Below are 21373 nucleotides of genomic sequence, written 5' to 3' on the forward strand. Positions count from 1 at the left end.
TAGAAAAACCTATTAACTGCTGAGATGATAGACTATACTTCTTCATGTCCTATTTTGCTTGCAATCCAGCTAAATCACCTTATTTCTTTATGTTAGAAATATACATTTACTTGCTTCTCCCATCAAAAAAAAAAATTAATCTAAATGAAGATGCTTACCTTCCACTAAAAGTGAGATTTTCAACCTGTAGAAAAATATTTTTGCCAAAAAAATGTTTGGTAATAGCTTTTATACGATAGCATTATTTCCAATTACTAACAGTCTTGTAAGTAGATATAAAAATAAAATAGAAAGCAAATTTTAGGTGTTTTATTTTTTATTTGCAAGCATTTCAATTGATAAAACAATTTAAAGCAATTAAATAAAGCTTTTGTGTCACACTGTGCTCAATCTTAATTTTTTACCCCAAACCAACAAGCAACATGGAAAAACTAAAGGCATATTCAAATACTGGTGATATCCCAGACGCTATATTTCAAGAACACAAATGTTCTAAATTAACACAATATTAATTTTAATTACAATTTGCATTTGAGAGAATTTTTGCTCAAATTGCATGATTCTATGCAATTTCCAACAATGATAAAAGCCAAAGGTTATATGTAAATTAGTAATTATATAAAGGAAAAAAGCATACTTAAATTATGTTAGCTTCAGGTCAGAAAACAACAGTCATTCTGAAAGTAGCAAAAAAATAATGTATTGTCCATCTGTAGGATAGGTAAATCATCTGCCATAAGACAGAGGAAAGCAAGAAGAATGACTCACAAAGATAAAGCATTCTACCTCTTATAAGAATTCTATTTATGTGCTAAACAGTGTTGTTGCAAAAATGTGTGTTTTAAAATACTGGTGAGGCTGGTTCAGTTAAAGGAGAAGCAGAATAATACATATTACAGAAAAAAAAAACAAAAACGCCAAGCAAAACCACACAAAACTTGCTCAATTTCTGATTTGCGTGTGGTTTTCAATTTTAAACTCAAATAAGCTGTCTTGCCTTGCTTGCCACTCACTCTTACACAGAAATCACCAGAATTACACAATGTCAGGTACAGAACTAATAATCCAGCTCAAATAATGAAATCGAAAAATACAAATAGTAGTTAAAGCAAAAATATCACGGAGCAGCTCAATCCGCCCATTGGATGGGCATCATGGAAATGGCATAAAAGGTAAGGGGCTAGTTTTGACCCTAATTTTCAAGTATCTGAGAATTCGTAAGTTTTAACCACGGTACATGACATCAGTAACATCAAAGGCTGCATTTATGCATATGAGAAAGAAGAAAGCTGCTACTTAAAAGCCTTTTTAATGCAAAAAAACAACTGAACTTCTGAATAATTACTTGCCTTTCTCATCATTTGGGACATAGTTTTGCAATGAAAGAATAAATATCAAATTAATGTAGATTTTAAAATAGTCTTTAATGAGGAAGTGCAGGTACTATAGCAGCACTGTTACAGATATATGCTGCTGTAATGTCATATCATCTAGCAGCAGTCAGTCTAAGAGAAGTTGTGGATGCCCCATCCCTGAAAACACTCAAGGCCAGGTTGGACAGAGCTTTAAGCAACCTGGTTTAGTGGAAGGTGTCCCTGCCCATGCTGGAGTCCCAGCAGGAGTTGAACTAGATGACCTTTAAACATCCATTCCAACCCAAACCCTTTTGTGGTTCTATGACAAATAAAAATGCTACTGGTTTGTACAAAATACTCTCTCTGACCATTGTTTTTTTTAAACATAAGATCATACAGTTAAAAGAGACCTACAAAGACTATTCACCACCCTGCAGAGATATATCCATGTCTTTTAATTTCTGTCCTATATTGGCCCACCCCACTCTCAAAGGCTTTCAATGACAACATACCTGGAATTTCTAAGATAATCTACAGAACTACATCACTACTAATCATCGTAATTTATTATTTTTCATTGTGTCACCTGAATGTTCTTTGCCATAACACGGGCACTTCACTTCTTGTCCTTTCTATGACAGATACAGATAAATGCATTACCCATTCCCTATCTTCAAGGTTGTTACCACATTTCTCCATGATCTTTTACAGTATGCAACTATTAACAGACATACTTGCCAATTTCTTTCCTCTGAACATTTCCAAATTTCCCTTTTTGAACTCTAATGTCTAAACTGGCCACAGTACTCCAGTTCAGGCCATACTCAGTAGAACACAAGAATTAGATGTCTTAGAGTTACTGCTTCCACCTATGCAAGTCAATAATATATTCTTTTTTGTAACTAGATTGCTATTGACTTACATGCAGCTTGCAAACCTTTCTAAGCCATCGATAAGTTCTGAAGAATTGCAGCCCAGTCAGCTTTTTCCTCATGCTGTTTCTGCAAAGATGATGATTTCTACCATGTAAAAACTTGCATTCACCAATGCAGATATTGCCTTCAATTTCTGAATCGTTTTGACATCTAAACCTGCTTGCAACACACTTGTTACCCAGCTCCTAATATGCAGATTTAATAGATGTAATCTCCAACTGCATAACTTAGCTCATTAATAGAAACGGTGTTGGGTTCTAAGCTTGGCCAAAACTTTAGAGTTCACCTGTGGCTAATGCAGGCTAATGCAGGCTACTGCAGGTAACTACAGTGCACACATAGTTAATACCTCATTTCACTGATAATGAAATGGGGTTTTGACCAGTTCTGTACCTACTCCACAGCTATGTAATCACGATAATGCTTCCTTGCCTTACCTAATAAAGTATCATGTGATAGACTTTTTACAGCCTTTATAATGTCCAACTGAAGAAGCATCAGATATTTTTCCCTCCATTCAAGAGGATTTTTGTCCTACCTTGGAAGAAAAGTGCGTTCTTTTCATGTGATTAGGTTCATGAAAGAAACATCAGGGCTTTTAATCTTTTTTTTTACAGGTGCTTACAAACAGCTTAGTTTTTGTTGACTGATGTTTTTGGGAACTTTCTGACTGTAATTCACTGGCTCCTCTTTTCCTCCCTTTCTACTAAAATGATTTATGTTCATTGTTTCCTGTGAGCTTAGAGCACGCTTGATGTTCTAATCAGAGGTGAAGCTTGGACATTTCATGCATGGTTGATTTAGTCATTAACAACATTAACAATGTGGACCCGCTTTCCACGTGAAGGGGGAAGTAGACAAGTTCAGGAATATTACTAATGAAGAATATTAAGGTATGAAGTCAAAATGTGGTGTGTCTGATACTTGCATGTGGGTCACATACACATGGGTATGGTATTTTTGTAATATGCATGCTCCTATTATTCTGGAAATAACTTTGTGAAGGCATAAATTATTATGGTAGGCAAAAGTAGTGTAGAATCAGTATTGTACATCATTAACATATTCAGAAAGCATAAAACCCAAAGAAATGGGTGATTGGTTTTAATTAACCCAAAAATGAAATGCATATGAGATAATTCATACCTTCCTAATGTGTTTTAGCAAATATTGAAACATATACAAAATACAACACATTAAAACAATAAACCGTATTTCACAATATGTTTATATCTCTACACATAGAAAAAATTAAGAGAGCAATTCAGTGTCCATTTCACTCATCTTTCCTGCCTCAATAAATTGGCTAGAGACAAGGAGGACTATTGGGGAATAAAACAGAGCAGTCATCAGAACAGGCACCCCCAAATAACAGCAACAGTATTTCTAATGAAAAGCATACAAAGATGACCTGTACAACTGATTCCATTCTACAGATGGGGAACTGATGGCCCAGGCAGTGAAGCAATTTGCAGAAGGGCACCCATAACAACAGTAACCAAATTATTGTCTTCCAAACCCAAACTTCTCCTAACTGGGATATTCTATTCTCTGCCTGCCTTAGTACTTCTTGTCATGGCTGCACAAATATAAAAAACTAAGAAAAAACAGCTATGTAGATATAATAAGTCTAATTAACTGTGATTTTCAAAATGTATGTGAAGTACAAAACCCAAAAACACTCAGTCCACAGGATTCATGGTAATTTTAGTTTTGTTAATTACATATAGGTCAACTGACCATCAAAGCAGTCTAGGCTAATTTACTGATGTCACAATGTAACCACCATGGTATACTCAATGCAATAAATCCCAATGATCAAATGATATTGTTTTCCAGAAATTATTTGTTTAAGTTTTGAGCAGCATGGATAAAAATAATGGTCTGTTCAAATATTCATATTCCCTATGGTACTTTTGCTACTATAGAACTGTACTGAAATAACATTACATTAATTTTAATTAAATTTTGCATTTCAAAGCATTTTTTCCACACATAGTATGTTTTTATGCAACTTCTGTCAATACTTGAAGATTAAAGGAAAGCCAAAGGTTATATGTTAATTATTAATTATCTGTTGAAAATTAATGTAATGAGCTTAGTTTATATCAGGTCACACTAACTCTCAACTATTGTTTGTGAACTGCTGGGGCAATAGAAAAATATAGCTCCAGGAAGGATAAACATTGCATCATTATATCCTTGAGAAAGAATAACGGCTCTACCTTTTTGTAGACTGTCATACAACCATGTTTTCTTTTAAAGTTATTTTTGGTTTTTTAATTTTTGTTGGCTTTATTTTCCAACCTAAGGTTCCACTGCTATTTTGTGTTGGCAGGTTCCCCAAGAAATAAGCATACCTGTGCAAATTTTGTCACCATCAACCTACTATTATTTCCTTCTATCCAGAGAACGAGAAGAAGCCTGGAAGGTGCCCAGAGGAACTTCACAGTGAATGTTTGCTCAGAGGGATGACCCCAAGGAATGTCTGGACATACTAATATCTACAGAAAGTGAAGAATTTCCCCCCAGAGCTCATTGATAGCAATAATACTGATATTCATGGCACTGAACACATTCTGCTGAGAGAATAAACCAATTAATAGTGCATGAACTGAAAAAACAAGCTGGTGAAGTTATGTAATTTCCAGTTGCATTGATCATTGCATTTGCTTTGCATTGATTATTAAAGCTCTGACTTTAGCAGGTAGCCATCCACATGTAAGAAATGTCAGTATCTTCAATTTTTTTTTTAAAGAAAGAATAAATCTGTATATTATCAACACTAATTTTAAGAGATAAAAGGGTCAATGTGCTTATTTTAGAAGGTACATACTATCCATAATGGGTAAAGTGAAATGCAAACACTTCGAAATAGATTCAGGCATGATATTAATCCCTCCTTACTGTGAATCAGTTGCACACTTACAGAAATGTACCTAAAAACCAGCTCTGGGAAAAAAATAAATTCATATAATTGCAAGAAAATGCTGGATGTTTGTTGAAGCAATAGCAAATGTTCCATATGTTATAAGCAATCAAAATGATTGTTTGCATGATTTAATATAATTTTTAGAATACATTATTAGCATTCAAATGTAAATAAACAGAATGTTAAGTAGAAAGGAAGAGCAGAATAATAGAGAGGAGCTATGTGTGCCTTTTAGGCTTGGACTTTGAGTTACTTCCCTGCTCTTTGGAGGAAGGACAATTCATATTGAGTTTCCTTTATGCTTCCCCTGTTTCAGGTGACACATCTGGACTGAAGTTGCCTACCTAGTGCAACTAAAATCCCTCCAAACTCTGAGAAAAGTTATGGATGATCTCCAGAGGAGTAAGTGCATTTTTCTCTCAAAGAGCTCTTTCTGTAAACTGTCAAACATTTCACACTCCCTTCATAGCAGAGTTCTTGTAACATTTGTGTTGTTTGCATCTAAATCCACTCCTTTCTTCCAGAGCTTTGAGAAAGGGTGGTTTCTTTGTGTTTTAATAGCAGACAAAAACTGACACTACACTGCAAACACAAAGGAAATAGAAATGTAAAGAGTATTACCACTTTGGGCCAATATTCAACACCTGGTCTTTTGTTTTTGTTAAGAGACAAAAATAAATCATCTATTTTGGTGCAATCCTCTTTATTTACAAAGAACACATCCACCATTCTCATTTCTTTAACACCGTTAAAAAATCCAAATGACTTTTTTATCTCAGAAATTCAAAAGAAGTTATCTGGCTCCTTCCCAGGGCCCCACTAAGGATTGCCTTCCTCATTTTCTGCAGCTTTTTGCTGACAGGTAGTTAGCTAAAAATGCTCCTAATGTTTTTATTTTTACAACTAGTCTCATGGAAAACTCTCCAACCATGTAGCTTAAAGCATCCTCAGGCTCTGCCAAGTGGTCAGTTGCCTCAGGCAGCCTTTTTCATTTGGGTCAGTTCCCTCTTTCTCTTAAATAACCTTGTTTTTACCTTCCTTTTAGCTTTAAAACTTAACCCAGTACACTTGCCAGAGTTAAGCAGACAGCAGGAAATAATACAGTCCATTATAACATTAGTATTATCTCCAGAAGTATTTTATATTAATATTTAGAAAGCTTAACTTTGATAATAAATTCTACTGAACAGAATACCACTATTAATTTTAAAATACTGTTATCAGCAGTAATAACTACACCCAAGCTTCCTTCTACACATATCCCAGGAATCACATATAATGAAACTAATTTGTTTTGATTATTGCCTTTTGGGAATCTTCAGGCTAACTGCACTATGCAAATGTAAGAAGGAATTTTGGTTATTATGTTAAGAAAAGTGAACAATTTTTTTCTTCTGGTCATAAGTAGATATAATTAAAGCACCTACTTAGTTTCCTTTCTCTAATTTATTTTTTTAATAAAGAGCAGTAGATCATAATTTTTGTTTTAAAATCTATTGTCATCTATTTTCTTCTTTACCTTCCGAATTTTCACGGAATGAAGAAAGAGATCTGTTAGCAAACTTTCATACCTTAGCTAACACATACCTTGTGTTGCCCAAAGCTGGGTGTTTTATATGCACACACACTGATTTCCAGTGTGCTTTATATGTACTTGTTTCAAAAAACATGTTCACATGTACTTAATTTAAGAAAAAAAAGGATTAGAAGTCCTAGAGGTAGGAACAAATTTTCCTAGTTCAGGTGTACATCCTTGAATGTCTGATTTGACTTTATTTGTTTCTCTTTCGAAACTGATCACCAGAAAAGCTAAAGTCAAAAGTCAACTCGCTACTTCCAACCAACAGATTAATTTTCAACATTAAAAAAAAAAAATATTCTGCTGGTTATCCTGGTAAAGAATATTGTAGTACAATATATAAGAAAATTATATACCTATATGAGTTCTAAAGAAGATCACCTTCAAGAGACAAGATTAAATATAGTATAATATAATCTTCTTCAATTCTCCCTTGGACAGGATGATTTTAAGGTGACTATTAAACTTGTGGAAGGGAAGGCCTGCAAAGGAAACCAGATTACAAATACATGCCATGCTTCAAGATTTCTATTGTCTACCTGTAGGGTTTTCAAAGGAATCGTTTCACTTATTGTACAATTTGGCTTCTACTTTTTCTCCATCTCCACGTGATTTTCTTAGAATAGTTAATTTCCTTCAGTCTACATACTACCTTTACACTATTCCAACAAATCTCTGCCCCCACAGGCCATGCAATCCCCCAAAAGATGCAGGGCTTTAGAACAGGTTAAACTTGGTTTAACTACTCAGTCAGGTGAATTCATGTCGAATTCCTACTCAAGCTGCCAATTCATAAACAGAGTTGAAACAAGACAGCTAGGATTACTTCCTAGGATAAATGCCTCTCACAGGAGATACACAGGCATAAATAATGGTGATGGGCTCCTCAGTCTCATACCCCTACTCTTATGATAATTGTTCATATAAACCTCTATACACCATATGATGTTTTAAGATATTTGCTTTAGATCAGCTTTAACTCACCTCCCAAAATAAATTTTTCCAATATAATATTGAGTCTGTCACTGTCAGCATTTAATACTTCTCTTTACAATGAACAAGGATGATGCAAGCAGTACTAAAATAAGAATTAATCAGATCCTTTTTTTTGTAAGGTGACAGTATTATAAGTACAACTTTTATTTTATAAAATTAAAGCAAGGATTAACTCTCAGTATAGGTGATTTGACTCATTGGGTTATTTATATCGTTAACACAAGTATCAAAGTGAACACTGTGAAAACTGGGTGGGATAAGCTGTCATTTGGAAGTGTGTTTTATACTGACTGCAGAGGGAGTCCTGAGACAATATCTAGTGTCAACTATCTAGGCATGTTGCTTGAAAGGTTCATTCAGAGAGGAACCTAAATTTTAGGTTGGAGAAAATGCAGAAAACGTCAGCCTAAAATAAATGCCCTGGTTACCCTCAATAAAACTAGATCTACAGTTGAAATACACAGTCATAGCTCTATTGATTTCAGAAGAGCTTGAGCAATATAACAAGTTGAGATTCTGGTCCTATGAATAGCTCCTTTGACTTCAGTAGGATTACTCACACAGCCTATGAGTAAGTACATACAGATGTTTAAGATATTTGCTAAGCAACAGACAAGAAGAAGATACCAAAACAGAAAAATTATCTCTGAGGTTAACAACTTTTAAACATAAAATGTATAATCCTACACACATGAATAAAATTACAATTGGAGCACTTTAATTACACATATTAATATTTCTTGGTTTCCTTGCACCTGCTGTTGTTGGTTCCTTCCTCACACTAAAACATACAGATGAAACAAAGTATTCCTTTTGGTTGTTGTTCAAGAATACACTATATTCTGTGTGCATTAATATTGCTGAAGTAAATATGTTGCATTCCCTAAACAATATTGTATACGCGAAAAGCCATTATTGTCTTTTCTAAAAGGAATACTTTAAAATATTGCCATTCAAATAGAAAGCAAAAAAGCTCTAGCTGAAATTCACATATTGTCTACATTCATTAGTACTATCAACATAAGTGAACTTTCTTGTTCTATTAGGGTTACCATAGAAATGAGCTTAAAGCTATTACATGAACTGTTACTGCTATTAAGAAGTAGTCTACTTCAGTTTCATTTGTGTAATTTTAAGAATCTTTGAATATTTAAAAGAATAAAACTACCTTGATATTAAAATTAAGGCTAGAAAAGTGGGGTTTTTTTAAACAAACATAAGCCTAATTAATAAAATGAAGCAATAAGTCGCGTGGCACCCACACACTATATAAAGCAAGCATTTGCTATAATTCCATGTTTTTATGTTTGCATATGCTATTCTTTCAGACAGGCAAATGGTGCACAGCTGACTGTACAATGAAATGCTTTATATAAATATGAAAATTCCAATAAAGGAATGATATTAACCTTTAAAGTTAGGCAAGCACTTTACACACACAACACCATGCTTTCAAACATTTTTACCTAAATGTGCAATCATGCATTACCTCCTCATCACTGAAGAGACTTCTAAGCTATTATATGAGGAAATACAAATTTAAGTAACCTTTTTGATATGTAATCTTTTTGTAGCGTGTAACTATAATAACGTGTAAAAAAGCTATTTTCAATGAAAAAAAAAAGTAAAACTGTGTTTTAACTAATTGACTGATCCAATATACACAAATATATATTTCAGACCAGATATAAGGAAAATATTTTTTACAGTGTGGGTGGTGAATCACAGCAATAGGTTGTCCAGAGAGGTAGTGGATGCCCCATCCCTGGGAACATTCATGATTAGGTGAGATGGGGCTCTGAGCAACCTGATCTAGTTGAAGTTGATCATTGCAGGAGGATTGTACTAGATGGCCTTTAAAGATCCTTTCAACTGAAACAATTCCGTGGCTCTAAGATTCTATATAAGGACACCCAACACATTGGCACATGTATGTATTTTGAAAACATCTGTTCGAACGAATAGCACAAAGGGTATCTGAGCAGCAACTGTTTGAAGGACAAATGCTTTACAAAAATACCTGAACTAGAGGCAGTGTGGTTTATAATCCATGAGTTTGTTAGTGGCCTCAGTGTAATCCAGCAAAAAAAAAACCTCAACACACTATCAAAAAAGAAATCATTTGGATGCAAATTTTATCTGCAGTGTGGTATCTTTAAATCAGAAGCTCATGAGACAAAACTTTTGAGCCACTACAAATCTGGCAAGCAACCTATCAAGCTTTTCAGGAAAATGATCTAAGAACAGATTGTCTTGTACCCATTCTCAACAGAATATTGAATGAATACTTTAGGTATGAAACGTGCAGGGAAAACAAATAATATTCTCTTCAATTTTCTGATTTGGCAAATCTGGGTGATATATCTTTTCTTGTATAAAGGAGGAAACCAGAGTCAGATTGAAGCTTCATGGATGGGCTCTTGGGTGAATTCAGGGTATAAAATGCAAGAGGCTTAACAAATCATTTGGGAGAAGATGACAGCTCTTGGTTTTTCATCCAGTGAACTAATAACTCAAATTTTACTGAGAAACGTACTACTAGAAAGATTTGTGAGTCTCTGGAGGAAAAAGAAGGGTGGGAGATTATAACCTAGAGAACATATCTGATCTTCTAACATAGTGTAGGACTCTACTGAAAAATGTTTTGCTATTCTTAAACTTTGCAATACTTAGGAACTCCTTTAACTTTTTTGACAAACAGATATATCTTGCCCTTTTTCTACTCCTGTATGAATTTCCATGCTTATCTGTAAATTTTATCGTGCTCTGTTATGAATGTTCCAAGTTTCTTCTGTTTTGTTTTTCGTTTGTTTGTTTGTTTTTCTCAAGAAAGATAGTGCCATAAGAATTATGCTTTGGAAATCATCATATTCTGTATTATTTCTTTCGAGGATCAAGCTCTCTCAAAGAGCAATATTCCACTATCTTACTTCAGCCCTTCTTAAAAACCTTTTTTAAAATGACACAGACCCATGGGAGGGATGAGTGGGGGAAGGTGTCAAGGGATGGCAGGCAGGAGGCTGCTCATGTTCTCCTGCTCAAAGTTTCATTGATCTTTTTGGAGGTATAAAATAAAAGAATGATACTTTCCATTTTCCCTCAATGTAAAAGGTGAATAACTTTGATGGTATAAGGTAAGACAGAGTCTATCTGCTGTCTCTTGCCCTCTCAGAAGGCAGGAGAGAAGAAGAGAAGCTCATTCAGGAGTTAAAGTATAAATATAGAGGTTCAAAAAGCCTTAAGTAAAGTATGTCTTAAGAGAAAGCAATGTAGGCAAGAAAAAAATTAGAACCAAAATTTTTTTAAGAGTAAAAAAAAAAAAATTACCAAAACTCAAGGACTTGACTTAGGGGAAAATTATTATAATTAAATAAATTAAAAGACCAATAGCTATGGAGAAACGGGAGTTAAATCCAGTATTGATAAACATCAATTAAAGTATTTGGAAGACTCTACCTATATATTTATTTTCAGAGATTTATATATATATGCATATACATATATGTATATACACATAACAGTTTCTTACATATATATAATAGAGCCTAAATTAGAATTGCTCAGTAAGATTTGGGCAGTGCTCTGCAAATATGTGTTGAATGAACAATGAATGAGGAAAGAAACTGGAGACAAAATTTCTAAATTACTGGGAAAATTGAGACATTCCCACTGCACAATGCAAACAACTTGCTCTTGCTTTGTATTGGATTGGGGTCATGCTACATTCAATTTGGAATCAGTAATGTAGCCAAGCATTAGTCAGAGGGTAAAACAGCACAAGGTTCTGAATTTTCAGCTGCACATATGATTCTACAAATCTTCAAAAAATTATTGGCTCACCTCAACAGCCTGATAAAATGAATTACCAAAAGATCACAAGAACTGGATAGTAATGTTCCTCCTCCTTTAGGGGAAAACAGACTGAGAGGAACAATAAATGGATGCATAGCTATTAACAGCATGCTTTTTTATATTGGTTTGTGTTCTTGTTATATTTCACTTCTTACTGTAGTTTCTGTCCTTATTGAGGATAACATCTAAAGAGTCAAACAGTCCTGTGTTTCATGAATGATGAAAAAGACGAAAAGCTCATCTGCCAGGTCATGGGCTTTAAAAGTAGATACTTCAGAAATCTTTTCAACAATAGGTTGCCTCTCCTGTAATGTTATTCATACAATTTATCTGTATCACTTAATTGAAAACCTTATAAATATGGCTCCATATAAAAATAAGTTTTCTGAGCTACATTAAAGGAAACTATTATCAAAAACTTGTACTTGACATGTACTGCAGTTGATGTGCAACATCAGAATGAAAATAGAGAATTTCTTGAACATTTACAATTGATTCATGATGCTACCACACTCTAGTTATGTGAGAAAACAAAGTTTCTCTAGTTATATTCAAGGAAAGCATGAACTTCTGAGACTTTTAATCCCCTTGCCAAGTATGTCTTTCTGTTTTGCTCTTCTGACTAAGCTGATTTATGGTAATGTTGCATTTATCAACCAGCTTATATGAACTTTCATATAATCTTAGAAATGCTTTTTGGTGACATTAAGAGAATAAATCTTGGAAAACTTCAAGAAATTTTTATACAAGAATGTGTTCTTTATCAGATGATGCCTCGAGACAGCATTAAAAAAATATTTCAGAAATATAGGCAAGCAACCATAGAAAACAGACTAGACCCCCTAGATCTGTAAATGGGTATGTTATTAACATGAGAGATTAAATCAATAAATTACTACATTCCATCACAATACAATTTTGCACAGAACTATTAAGTATTGAGACAAATTTGAATGAAATAAGTTGAACAGAATACTGTAGCTTAAAGTAACTTTTATCTGTATTTTTCAAGTAATAACAAATAGATGAGCATTTGCCCTTAGAGGTTGAAAATGCTTAACAATATTCATATGAATTAAAAAAATACCTGAAGGAAATAAGTACTGATAATATACATTTTTCTTTGTAGCACCAGTTTAAGCTAACTCTTGGTGTTAGTAACTATAATTTCAGTGAAGGAAAATTATAAGTGCTAGTTACCTGGCACTTTTAAAGCATATACAAATTCACTGTAGATATACAGTAAAAAAATGTTATTCAAACATTCATAGTGCCTGTATATTAAGAAGAAATAATTAAATAGACAAAAGATTGTCCTTTAAAAAAAAAAAAAAAGAAAATCAAGATTACAGTTCATTAAACAAGTGCTTTTTCCAAAAATCCAGATTAGAAACTTCAAGGGCGTGAAAAATCACTGTCTAAAAATTATAGATCTTATTTATGAGAACAAAATGAAATACAACTACTATCAGTATAAAATCATGCTATATACATGCAGTAGCATACATAACCAAACTTTGATCACATCTAAGTGTAATGATTTGTTAAAAAGATAAGAACAAATATTTGATCCAAATTTTTGAACACAGCTGTAAGAATTTAGACAACAGAATAAGGTGATTTAATGCATGAGTGTTTATTGAAGGGCTTCAATTGTATCACAGTTTTAGTGACGGAAATACTGATATTCATAGAGAGAGAATTTTTCTCAGAAATTAAAAAAATTTTACAAGAAAAAAGAGATAATAAAAAAGAAGACAGTATAAACTCTTTGCAAGAGAGTTTTCTCCTACTCGGTGTTCCAATGACTGTTGATAAAAACACAGCGTCACAACATTAAATAAATTACTGGAAGCCTGAAATGCTACACTATGATCCTCTATTCATTCAGCTTGCCAATGTTTCTGCACTACTATTTTGAGATTATTGAGAGAACAGCAAAACCAACCAGTCAAAAAATGTGTTTCAGCATTGGTGCAGCCTCACCTTGAGTGCTGTATGCAGCCCAACAATTTAAGAGGGATGTGAAGGTACTCGAGTGCATCCAGAGGAGGGCAACAAAGCTGGAGACAGGGCTGGAAAGAATGTCCTATGAGGAGCTGCTAAGAAACCTGGAGTTGTCTAGTTTGGAAAAAAGAAGCCTGAGAAGCAATCTCATTGCTCTCTACAGCTTCCTGATGAGGGGACAGGGAGAGGGAGCTGCTGATCTCTTCTCCCTGGGATCCAGAGATAGGATGCATGAGAATGCTTCAAAGCTGCATTTGACTGGACATTAAGAAACATCTATTTACAGAGCAATGGTCAAACACTGGAACAGGCTTCTTAGAGAGGTGGTCAGTGTCCCAAGCCTGTCAGTATTAAAGATATTGTTATTTGGACAATGCTCATGCTTTAATCTTTGGTCAGCTCTGAAGTGGTCAGGCTGGATTATCCTTGTAGTTCCCTTTCAACTGAAATATTCTATTCCATTCTAAATATGCCACCATAAAGAAAATTTAGCTTTCTTCAGCCTAGTGCTGCAATTTATCTAATTCTTGACAGATGAAAGAAATAGTTTTCTTCTTCAGTATAAAAAGTCAAGGGTATAAAAAGGATATTTAAATTGCATATACAGGAGAAAGTGGAGGTGTGATAGTTCATCAAAGTTCTCAATTTATTCTGAAAGATAAAGCTACTACAATAAAGTTTTTGATACCTCTCTCCGTCGAGAAGCCCAACAGGTTTGTTTGATTTTCCAAACGACAGCAGCTACCAGCAGTAAGGATAAGAAACAACTGCAATTACAAAAGAAAAAAAATAATTGTAACAAATTGTAACAAAACAAATAAATAGAGGAACACTAAACTCTACCAGGATGACAAACAAGTCAACCACTCATGTTCAAAGTCAAAAGCAAATGCACAACTCTAATGCTGTAATTGTCTCCTGGAAATGTTATTAGTGTCTCCATCAGCACAGTATAAGCTCCATTACAACTGAACACATACCCACAACAGTCTCAACAAACATGTAATGCAAGTTCCACATTTAGTAGATGGGAAAAGAGGAGGAAGTATACTAAAAAATTATACCGATTTATATTTCTCTCACTTTGTAAATTCTGAATAATTTCCTGAGATGCAGGAACAATAGCTACGCAGGGAATATAATTAGTTTGAGGAACTGGGTTTGCACATGAAAATAGGCCTGTTTTATTATAGTGAGAATTTCTATTGCTAATTCCCCAGGGAAAACATCTCCAAGGACATCACCATATTACAGCCACAAAGACACAACAGAAGAAGTTAAAAAAAAAAATAAAATTATTAAACACCTGCAATTCACAATCAAAGCATATGCCTTCCCTCTGGCTTCAATGTTTTTGTATTGTAACATTTAACCCATGAAGTATTTTGGTAGAAAGATCATTGAATTCAAGCTCTTTTAGTGAATTTCTGGATACCGACAAAAGGTTTCTAAAGCTGATACCGAATGTAAGCACTCAGATGATCTTTTAACATTTTAGACAGCTTCTTTTATAAAATTATCTGGATTTAATAGTTGCATGAAGAACTTTCAGTCATATTGGCACCTCTGCTGTACATGCTGGTTTCAATTAATACAACCCTTTAACTATTGAATTATGCTAGGTATCCACAACTTTTTTGTTCTGCAAAAAGCTTCAAAATTTACTCTTTAATATGGGAAACACCAAGATTTCCTGAAGTAGTACAGTTCAGAGGAGTACTGTGCATAAGTGCAAAATAACACCAATGTCTCCCTCTCTCCAGTCCCCTTTGAAAACAAGTACGAGTTGACTGTGAATTTATATTTGGTGTCCAGAACAAAAAATCTCCACTGACCACTAGAACAAATCCAGTTCTGTAGCAACATCTTTTAAGCTTTTTAAATCAAGTACTACTCACAAATACTATTTCCCAGAAACGTTTTTAAAGAAAAGTTGTAGAAAGTTGTACTATATACTGTACTGTCTAGGTAGTTACTGCAACAGATGCTTAGGGGCAACATCAGCATACTGACATGATGCTACAAACTAGGATTCTCAGCATGAAGTAAGGGTAGGCCACTTTACCTTATCTTCTCCTCCTCCACCACCCTTCCAAAACCCTCTAACTAGGGAAACAACAGCGACTCTGAAATTATGAACTCAGTGCTCCAGCATTTTGGAAAAGGTTAATACATTCAAGACAGCTGGACAGGAGAAACAAAATGTTCCTTGCACAGTGTGACTGCTTTATTATGGCTAGGAACTGGATCTCTACCCTCAGAAAATTTTGCCCTACACATTTATTAATTTCTTGCAGTTCTCTTAAGTTAGTAGAATAAAAAATATTCATGGTTGTGGCTGAAAGTGTTCAGACAAATTGATTCTGGGCTTTATACATCAATGGATCTGGGCCACACACTGAATTTTCTTGTAATCAGTCAAAACGTCAATTAGTTTATATGCAACATCAAAATCAGAGATGAGTGTCTCAAAGACACAACCATAAAATACTATGAATCATTGGAAATTACAGCATTGATAATGTGACTTTTGTATAATCTCTTCCCTGCAAGTAAATATTTTACTTTCTTCTAAGGGTTTTGTTTTGTTTGGTTTTTTTTAAATATAAATAGTCAGAAGGAAAAAAAAAAAAAACAAAATTCATGTTAATGAAGAGAAAAAAGACATGGAAAACAGATTTTGTCAAACTAACCTGATTCCAGGCTGTGGTGAGATAATAGCATTGGTTTATTTAGGGCAATAAAAATTAAAGCTGACTGCAAAGGATCTCACAATATCAAGTGACTTGGCAATAAAATAAGAGAATGAAATTCAGTGCCAATGAATTGCCAAGGCAATGTGCACAAGAAAAAAAAAATCAACAACTAGCTACAAATACACAATGATAGGTTCTAAATTAGCAATTACCACTCAAGAAAATGGTCTTGAAGTCATTGCAGATAGTTCTTTGAACATATCAACTGAATGTTTAGTGGCAGTCAAAACAGAAAATAGGATGTAAAAAGAGATTAGAAAAGGAATAAAGAACAAACCAGAAAGCCTTGTGATGCCAGTGCATAAATCTATAGTATGTCTGTATCTTGAAGCAACCATTGCCTCATCTCAAAAAAAACTAAGCTAACTTAAAAGGTATAAAGGAATACAGTCAACATGGTTGGGGAATGAAATGGTAGTAGAAATAAGTTCTTTTCAGCTTTAAAACAACAGGGAGTTGAAGTGAGCCATGATGGAGACATTAACATCACAAAAAATGTAATGGTAGGAGTGGTATAGATGGATGCCCTCCAGTATATTTCTTAGCTCCTTCTTGTGACACAGATAAAAATAAAATAAAGTGCAGTGCAAAATAAATGAATTAAAAATTGGCTAAAATAGGAATTTTTAGAAGGGGACCAACACCAGAAAAGGAAATTTCCAGATGTGCTTGCAAGGTTCCCAGAGTATCAGATGCACTAAGTTTGATAGGACAAATATATTAGAGCTGAGAGGTCTATGCATGACCCAAAGACTGAAAAGAAAATGGTTAATAATGGTTAATGGCACAGAGGATAAAGAGATTGTACAATGGTCAATTTTTTACTTATTTTTTTTTATATACAATCACTGCTAAGTTATACTTAGGAGAACAAGGAATCCAGGCCTCATTTACATTGCAAATGATTTACTTTCCTCTTGGAATGAAGCAATTCCCAAAACAATTTAGAGACCAGTGTGAATGACCAACTCAGTATGAATTACTACTGGGATCTGAAACAAAAAGGGTTAAAACAACCTTTCTCAGGTGCACAGTAGTAAGCAGTACTTGGGAGATGAGTTTATCACTCTACAAGGTATTGTCACAACAGATACTATCAGATTTGTTCTTAAAGTTCTGGTATTTGCATTTCTTAAAGGAGATTGGAAAACATGGTGAGAATCAAGAGAAGAATCACAATAAATATTCAAATGCTGGAGAAAATCTTTTACTAACAGGCACTTAAACCTAATCGTTTCACTTTTCAAAAAGATCAAGTGGCAAATTGCCTACAGTGTGTATGAGTTTCCATGGGGAGAAAATACCAAGACTCTCCTTTATGCAGCACATAAATGTTTCTGTATCCTAAAATAATGTAAACATATACTGAAAAAAAAGAAGACTTTACTATGCTGCAATGACTAGATAATTTAAGATATAGAAAATGGATCAATGGTAAATAGAGAATACAAAATTTAAATAGTCATAGATTTTGTCCACCATTTCTGACTCTCTAGTGGAGACTCTCAGTGATATCCAGAGATGTATAAATGCCTTTGCAATGCAGATGGTTTATGAAATGCTGACCCAGAGTACAGAGTGAATGACTTTCTACATTTATCAATGTAAATCTTCCCAGTAAGAGAGTTGTCATGCTAAGAAACACTTAAAATCACAGCAGCCCAAGCATTATCAGGATTTTGTAGTCTCTAGAACAAAGAAATGAACCCCCCAGAAGAAAATGACATAGCCTTGCACAGTTCCCCCTTCAGACCATGTGGAAGAAAATAGAAGGAAACACTAAAAAAGCATGTTTGAAAATGAGAAACTTATCACTGGTGGCCTGTATTACAGGCTGAATGAAAGTTATCATCTTACTATTAGTTTGGAGACAATAAGCAATTAGAGAACAGATGAACTGAAGAGGAAGATGCCTTGAACATATTTTATGCCCAATACAGCAGAGGAAAGTGGTCAAGAAAGGGCTGCAAGAATCCAACAGGGCCTAGCAGGGAGGTCCAGACTAGGCAGATGCTCTTTCCAGAATGGCTCTAGGTAGTACAAAAAGAGAAATGCTGATTTAATAGAACACAGAAAAGAAAACTGCAAGGAATAATTACTGTCTGCATAACTATTTTTGCAAGATAGAGAGTAAGTTTTTAACTTACAGAAGTGACATTTAGGTATACTTAATGCTGTTCACAGAACTGGCTGAGGAGAGAACAGTGTTTTCCATAGCCGAGAAATGAGTTTCTGTGTGTGTGTTTAGGAGGCAAACCGAAAACTGTAAAGGAAATTAGAGGATATGTTGCTGCTTGGTATGTGCAAATCTAAATAAAATCTGTGGGTCTTTAAAGAAACTCAAATTACAAGAATAAATAGAGGGGAAAAGCTGTGAAATGTAACGGTCAGCATGTTTAGACTAGATGAATTAATGACGCATTTGTGCCTTAAGCTCTATGAATGCATTATAAATACACTATAGAATTCCATATTTTCATTATATATTAATGCCTATAAGTTACTTACTGTATGAAAATAGCAATTGTGTTCAAGTGAAATAATTTACGTATTTTTGCAGTGATGTAAAAGGAGCTGTTTTCTGAACTAAATATAAATATTTTAGGGACCAATATTGTAAACGGGAGGTAAACAGAACAAAACAAAATCTGCCACCCTTTGCTATTTCTTGTCTCATTCTTTTATTATTTAACACGCAAAGAGAAATTAAAATCTAAGGGAAAAAAGTTTGTAAACATTCATGTAAGAATGATTGTTGTTCCTATGATTTTACTTAAGCCACTCATTTGCATAATAGTTCAATATAAATTTCCACATTGAATGAAAGTAAACTCTTTTCTGAGTAAAGTATACTCAGTCTAGTATACTTTAAACAAAAATAAAAAATTATGAAAGACTCTACTTTAAGCACCCATCACGTTTACTCATCTCATGACAGAGGACAAGACACAGCATCAGCACACAGCTGAGTGTGAGGCAGCATCCCTAAGCTACCCCTGGTTAAGCCCACCCTGGGAGCAGCACATTTGGGCCAGCACAGTTTGTCAAGATTATTCTACCAGCTGTTCAACTGTCAGAGTGCTCAAACGTGTGACAGACATGTCCTTTTGTAGGGAAGTGCCTGCATGGCTGGTTTAGCATGGATCTGGAGTGGACTTTTAAACAAACCCCTGATTGCCCCGTCAGACTGTCTTGGTGATGCAGACATGATGCAGAAGCTCAAGTGGAAGACGTGCACTCCAGACCCATGGCCTTTCAGTCCATGAAGCTAAACTAGAGGTAGTTCAATGCAAAAAAAAAAAACAACAAAAAACAAACAAACAAACAAACAAACAACAACAACAAAAAAAACCAAAGCAAAAAACCCCCACACGATGCACTGTGTGGGAGTCAGGTCCTCAGCACCATTTTACTCAGCAGGTTATCTATTTATCCACACTGCTCACTAACAGAAACATAAGCACCCAAAAGTACTTTCACAAAAGTTATTTAGGTGCATAGCAGACTCATGTACTGCCCAGATGTGTATATTTAGACATATTTTAAAAGCTCCGAGTCTTTTTATGAAGACAGGAGTTTGGTCATCAAGGCAACTATTGCTTCATTACTTGAATCTTGCTGTGCAGACACAATAGTTAAATATGCCTCTAGATCCACAAACCTCTTGCCCACTGACATCACTTTATTTTACAAGAGCACAGAAATGTACAGTTCCTTAATCAGCAGTCTAAACAGTGGCCCTACACTGTATTAATGTTTCTCCTTTAAAATATGGTATTTTTAAACATGAGCAACAATTAATTATATTCAATAAAACAAACTTATGATAAATCTTTTTAATGTAGACACATGCAAAGAAAAAAGTCTCATACCTACGTTAATGTTTTTAAACTAACACTGTAAAAGTTTTCTAACAGATCACATTAACTGTTTTTCTAAGAACTGCTTTTCTGTTATTTACTATCTTTTTATTGGCAAATAGAGAACATTTTAATTGATACGTTACAAAGCAAGCACAATGCTAAAATAAAAATAATTGAACAATTATTTTTCTAACACCATGACTTTAAATAGCAATTATTGTCACAGCAATTGATTTCTCTCATTGAATTTGACAAGAACATTGTGTTTATGATTATGATGTGCTGGGTTCAACCATCCTTGTGTTAACTACTACACACAAGGCAAGCAGCTCCAAAGATTTCAACAGGATTATCTGAAGCACAAAGCACTGTAAACATAATATTAGGAGTCTGATACGTATGACAGCAGTACAAATTTTTAAAAATTTTTTTAATGATTAAATTGCTCTAAATCATAAAGTTTTTTAAACATCATTATAAGTAGGACTGTTTCAGTGATTAGCAATTCCGAACGATTCTGGGAATTGAGTGTTATAATTATAAATTGTGTAAAGACTTAGAGGAAAGTAGTCTTGGCTAGCAAAGAAGTAGGAAGTGCATCTTCCAGTTCATGGCAATGCACTGTGTGGGGTCAGGGAAACCAATCTTGGCTGCAGAGCCAAGACATATCAGCCAGTAGTGCTGAATTCCTGGTCTAAGAGAGCTCTGGCTGGCTGGCACAGCCAGGGAAAGGCACAGCTGACTAAGCCAGCATTGCCATTGAGGTGATTCAGGAATGTCCTTCCCTTATTCTTGCTAATCAGGAGAAATACTACTGGCATCAGCAGCTCCATGCACTGGCTCCCACACTCCATTTTCTGGAATGATCAGCTCACAGCCCCAATCTTTCCCTCTTCAGCTACAAATATTTCATTGCTGCACATCCTTAAATATGGCAGGGCTTTTCCCATCAGCCTGGATCTATGTTCTATTCTGAGATTTTCCCTGCCTCTCTTGTTTTAACAAAGTAACAGTTCTCGAGTTTCAACTTTTCCCCTGCAGTTTCTTTATGAGGTAAAAGAATCCAAGGGAAATTTAATTCAAATGTGAACCTTATAA

At 34.5% G+C, this 21373-nt stretch overlaps 1 protein-coding gene across 6 annotated transcripts in view; it reads right to left on the reverse strand.

Moving 5' to 3' along the window:
• ATRNL1 (attractin like 1) overlaps nucleotides 1–21373 on the reverse strand; it is a 466156-nt gene that overhangs the window by 200310 nt on the left and 244473 nt on the right. For all 6 annotated transcript variants that reach the window (XM_051801056.1, XM_051801055.1, XM_051801059.1 and 3 more), the window contains exon 26: nucleotides 14345–14423. In XM_051801056.1, coding sequence (XP_051657016.1) covers nucleotides 14345–14423 — 79 coding nt within the window. The remainder of the gene's footprint in view (nucleotides 1–14344; nucleotides 14424–21373) is intronic.

This window comes from Manacus candei, unplaced genomic scaffold (genome assembly GCF_025592945.1).
Source record: "Manacus candei isolate 608988 ecotype Guabito, Panama unplaced genomic scaffold, ASM2559294v1 h1tg000050l, whole genome shotgun sequence".
NCBI lineage: Eukaryota > Metazoa > Chordata > Aves > Passeriformes > Pipridae > Manacus > Manacus candei.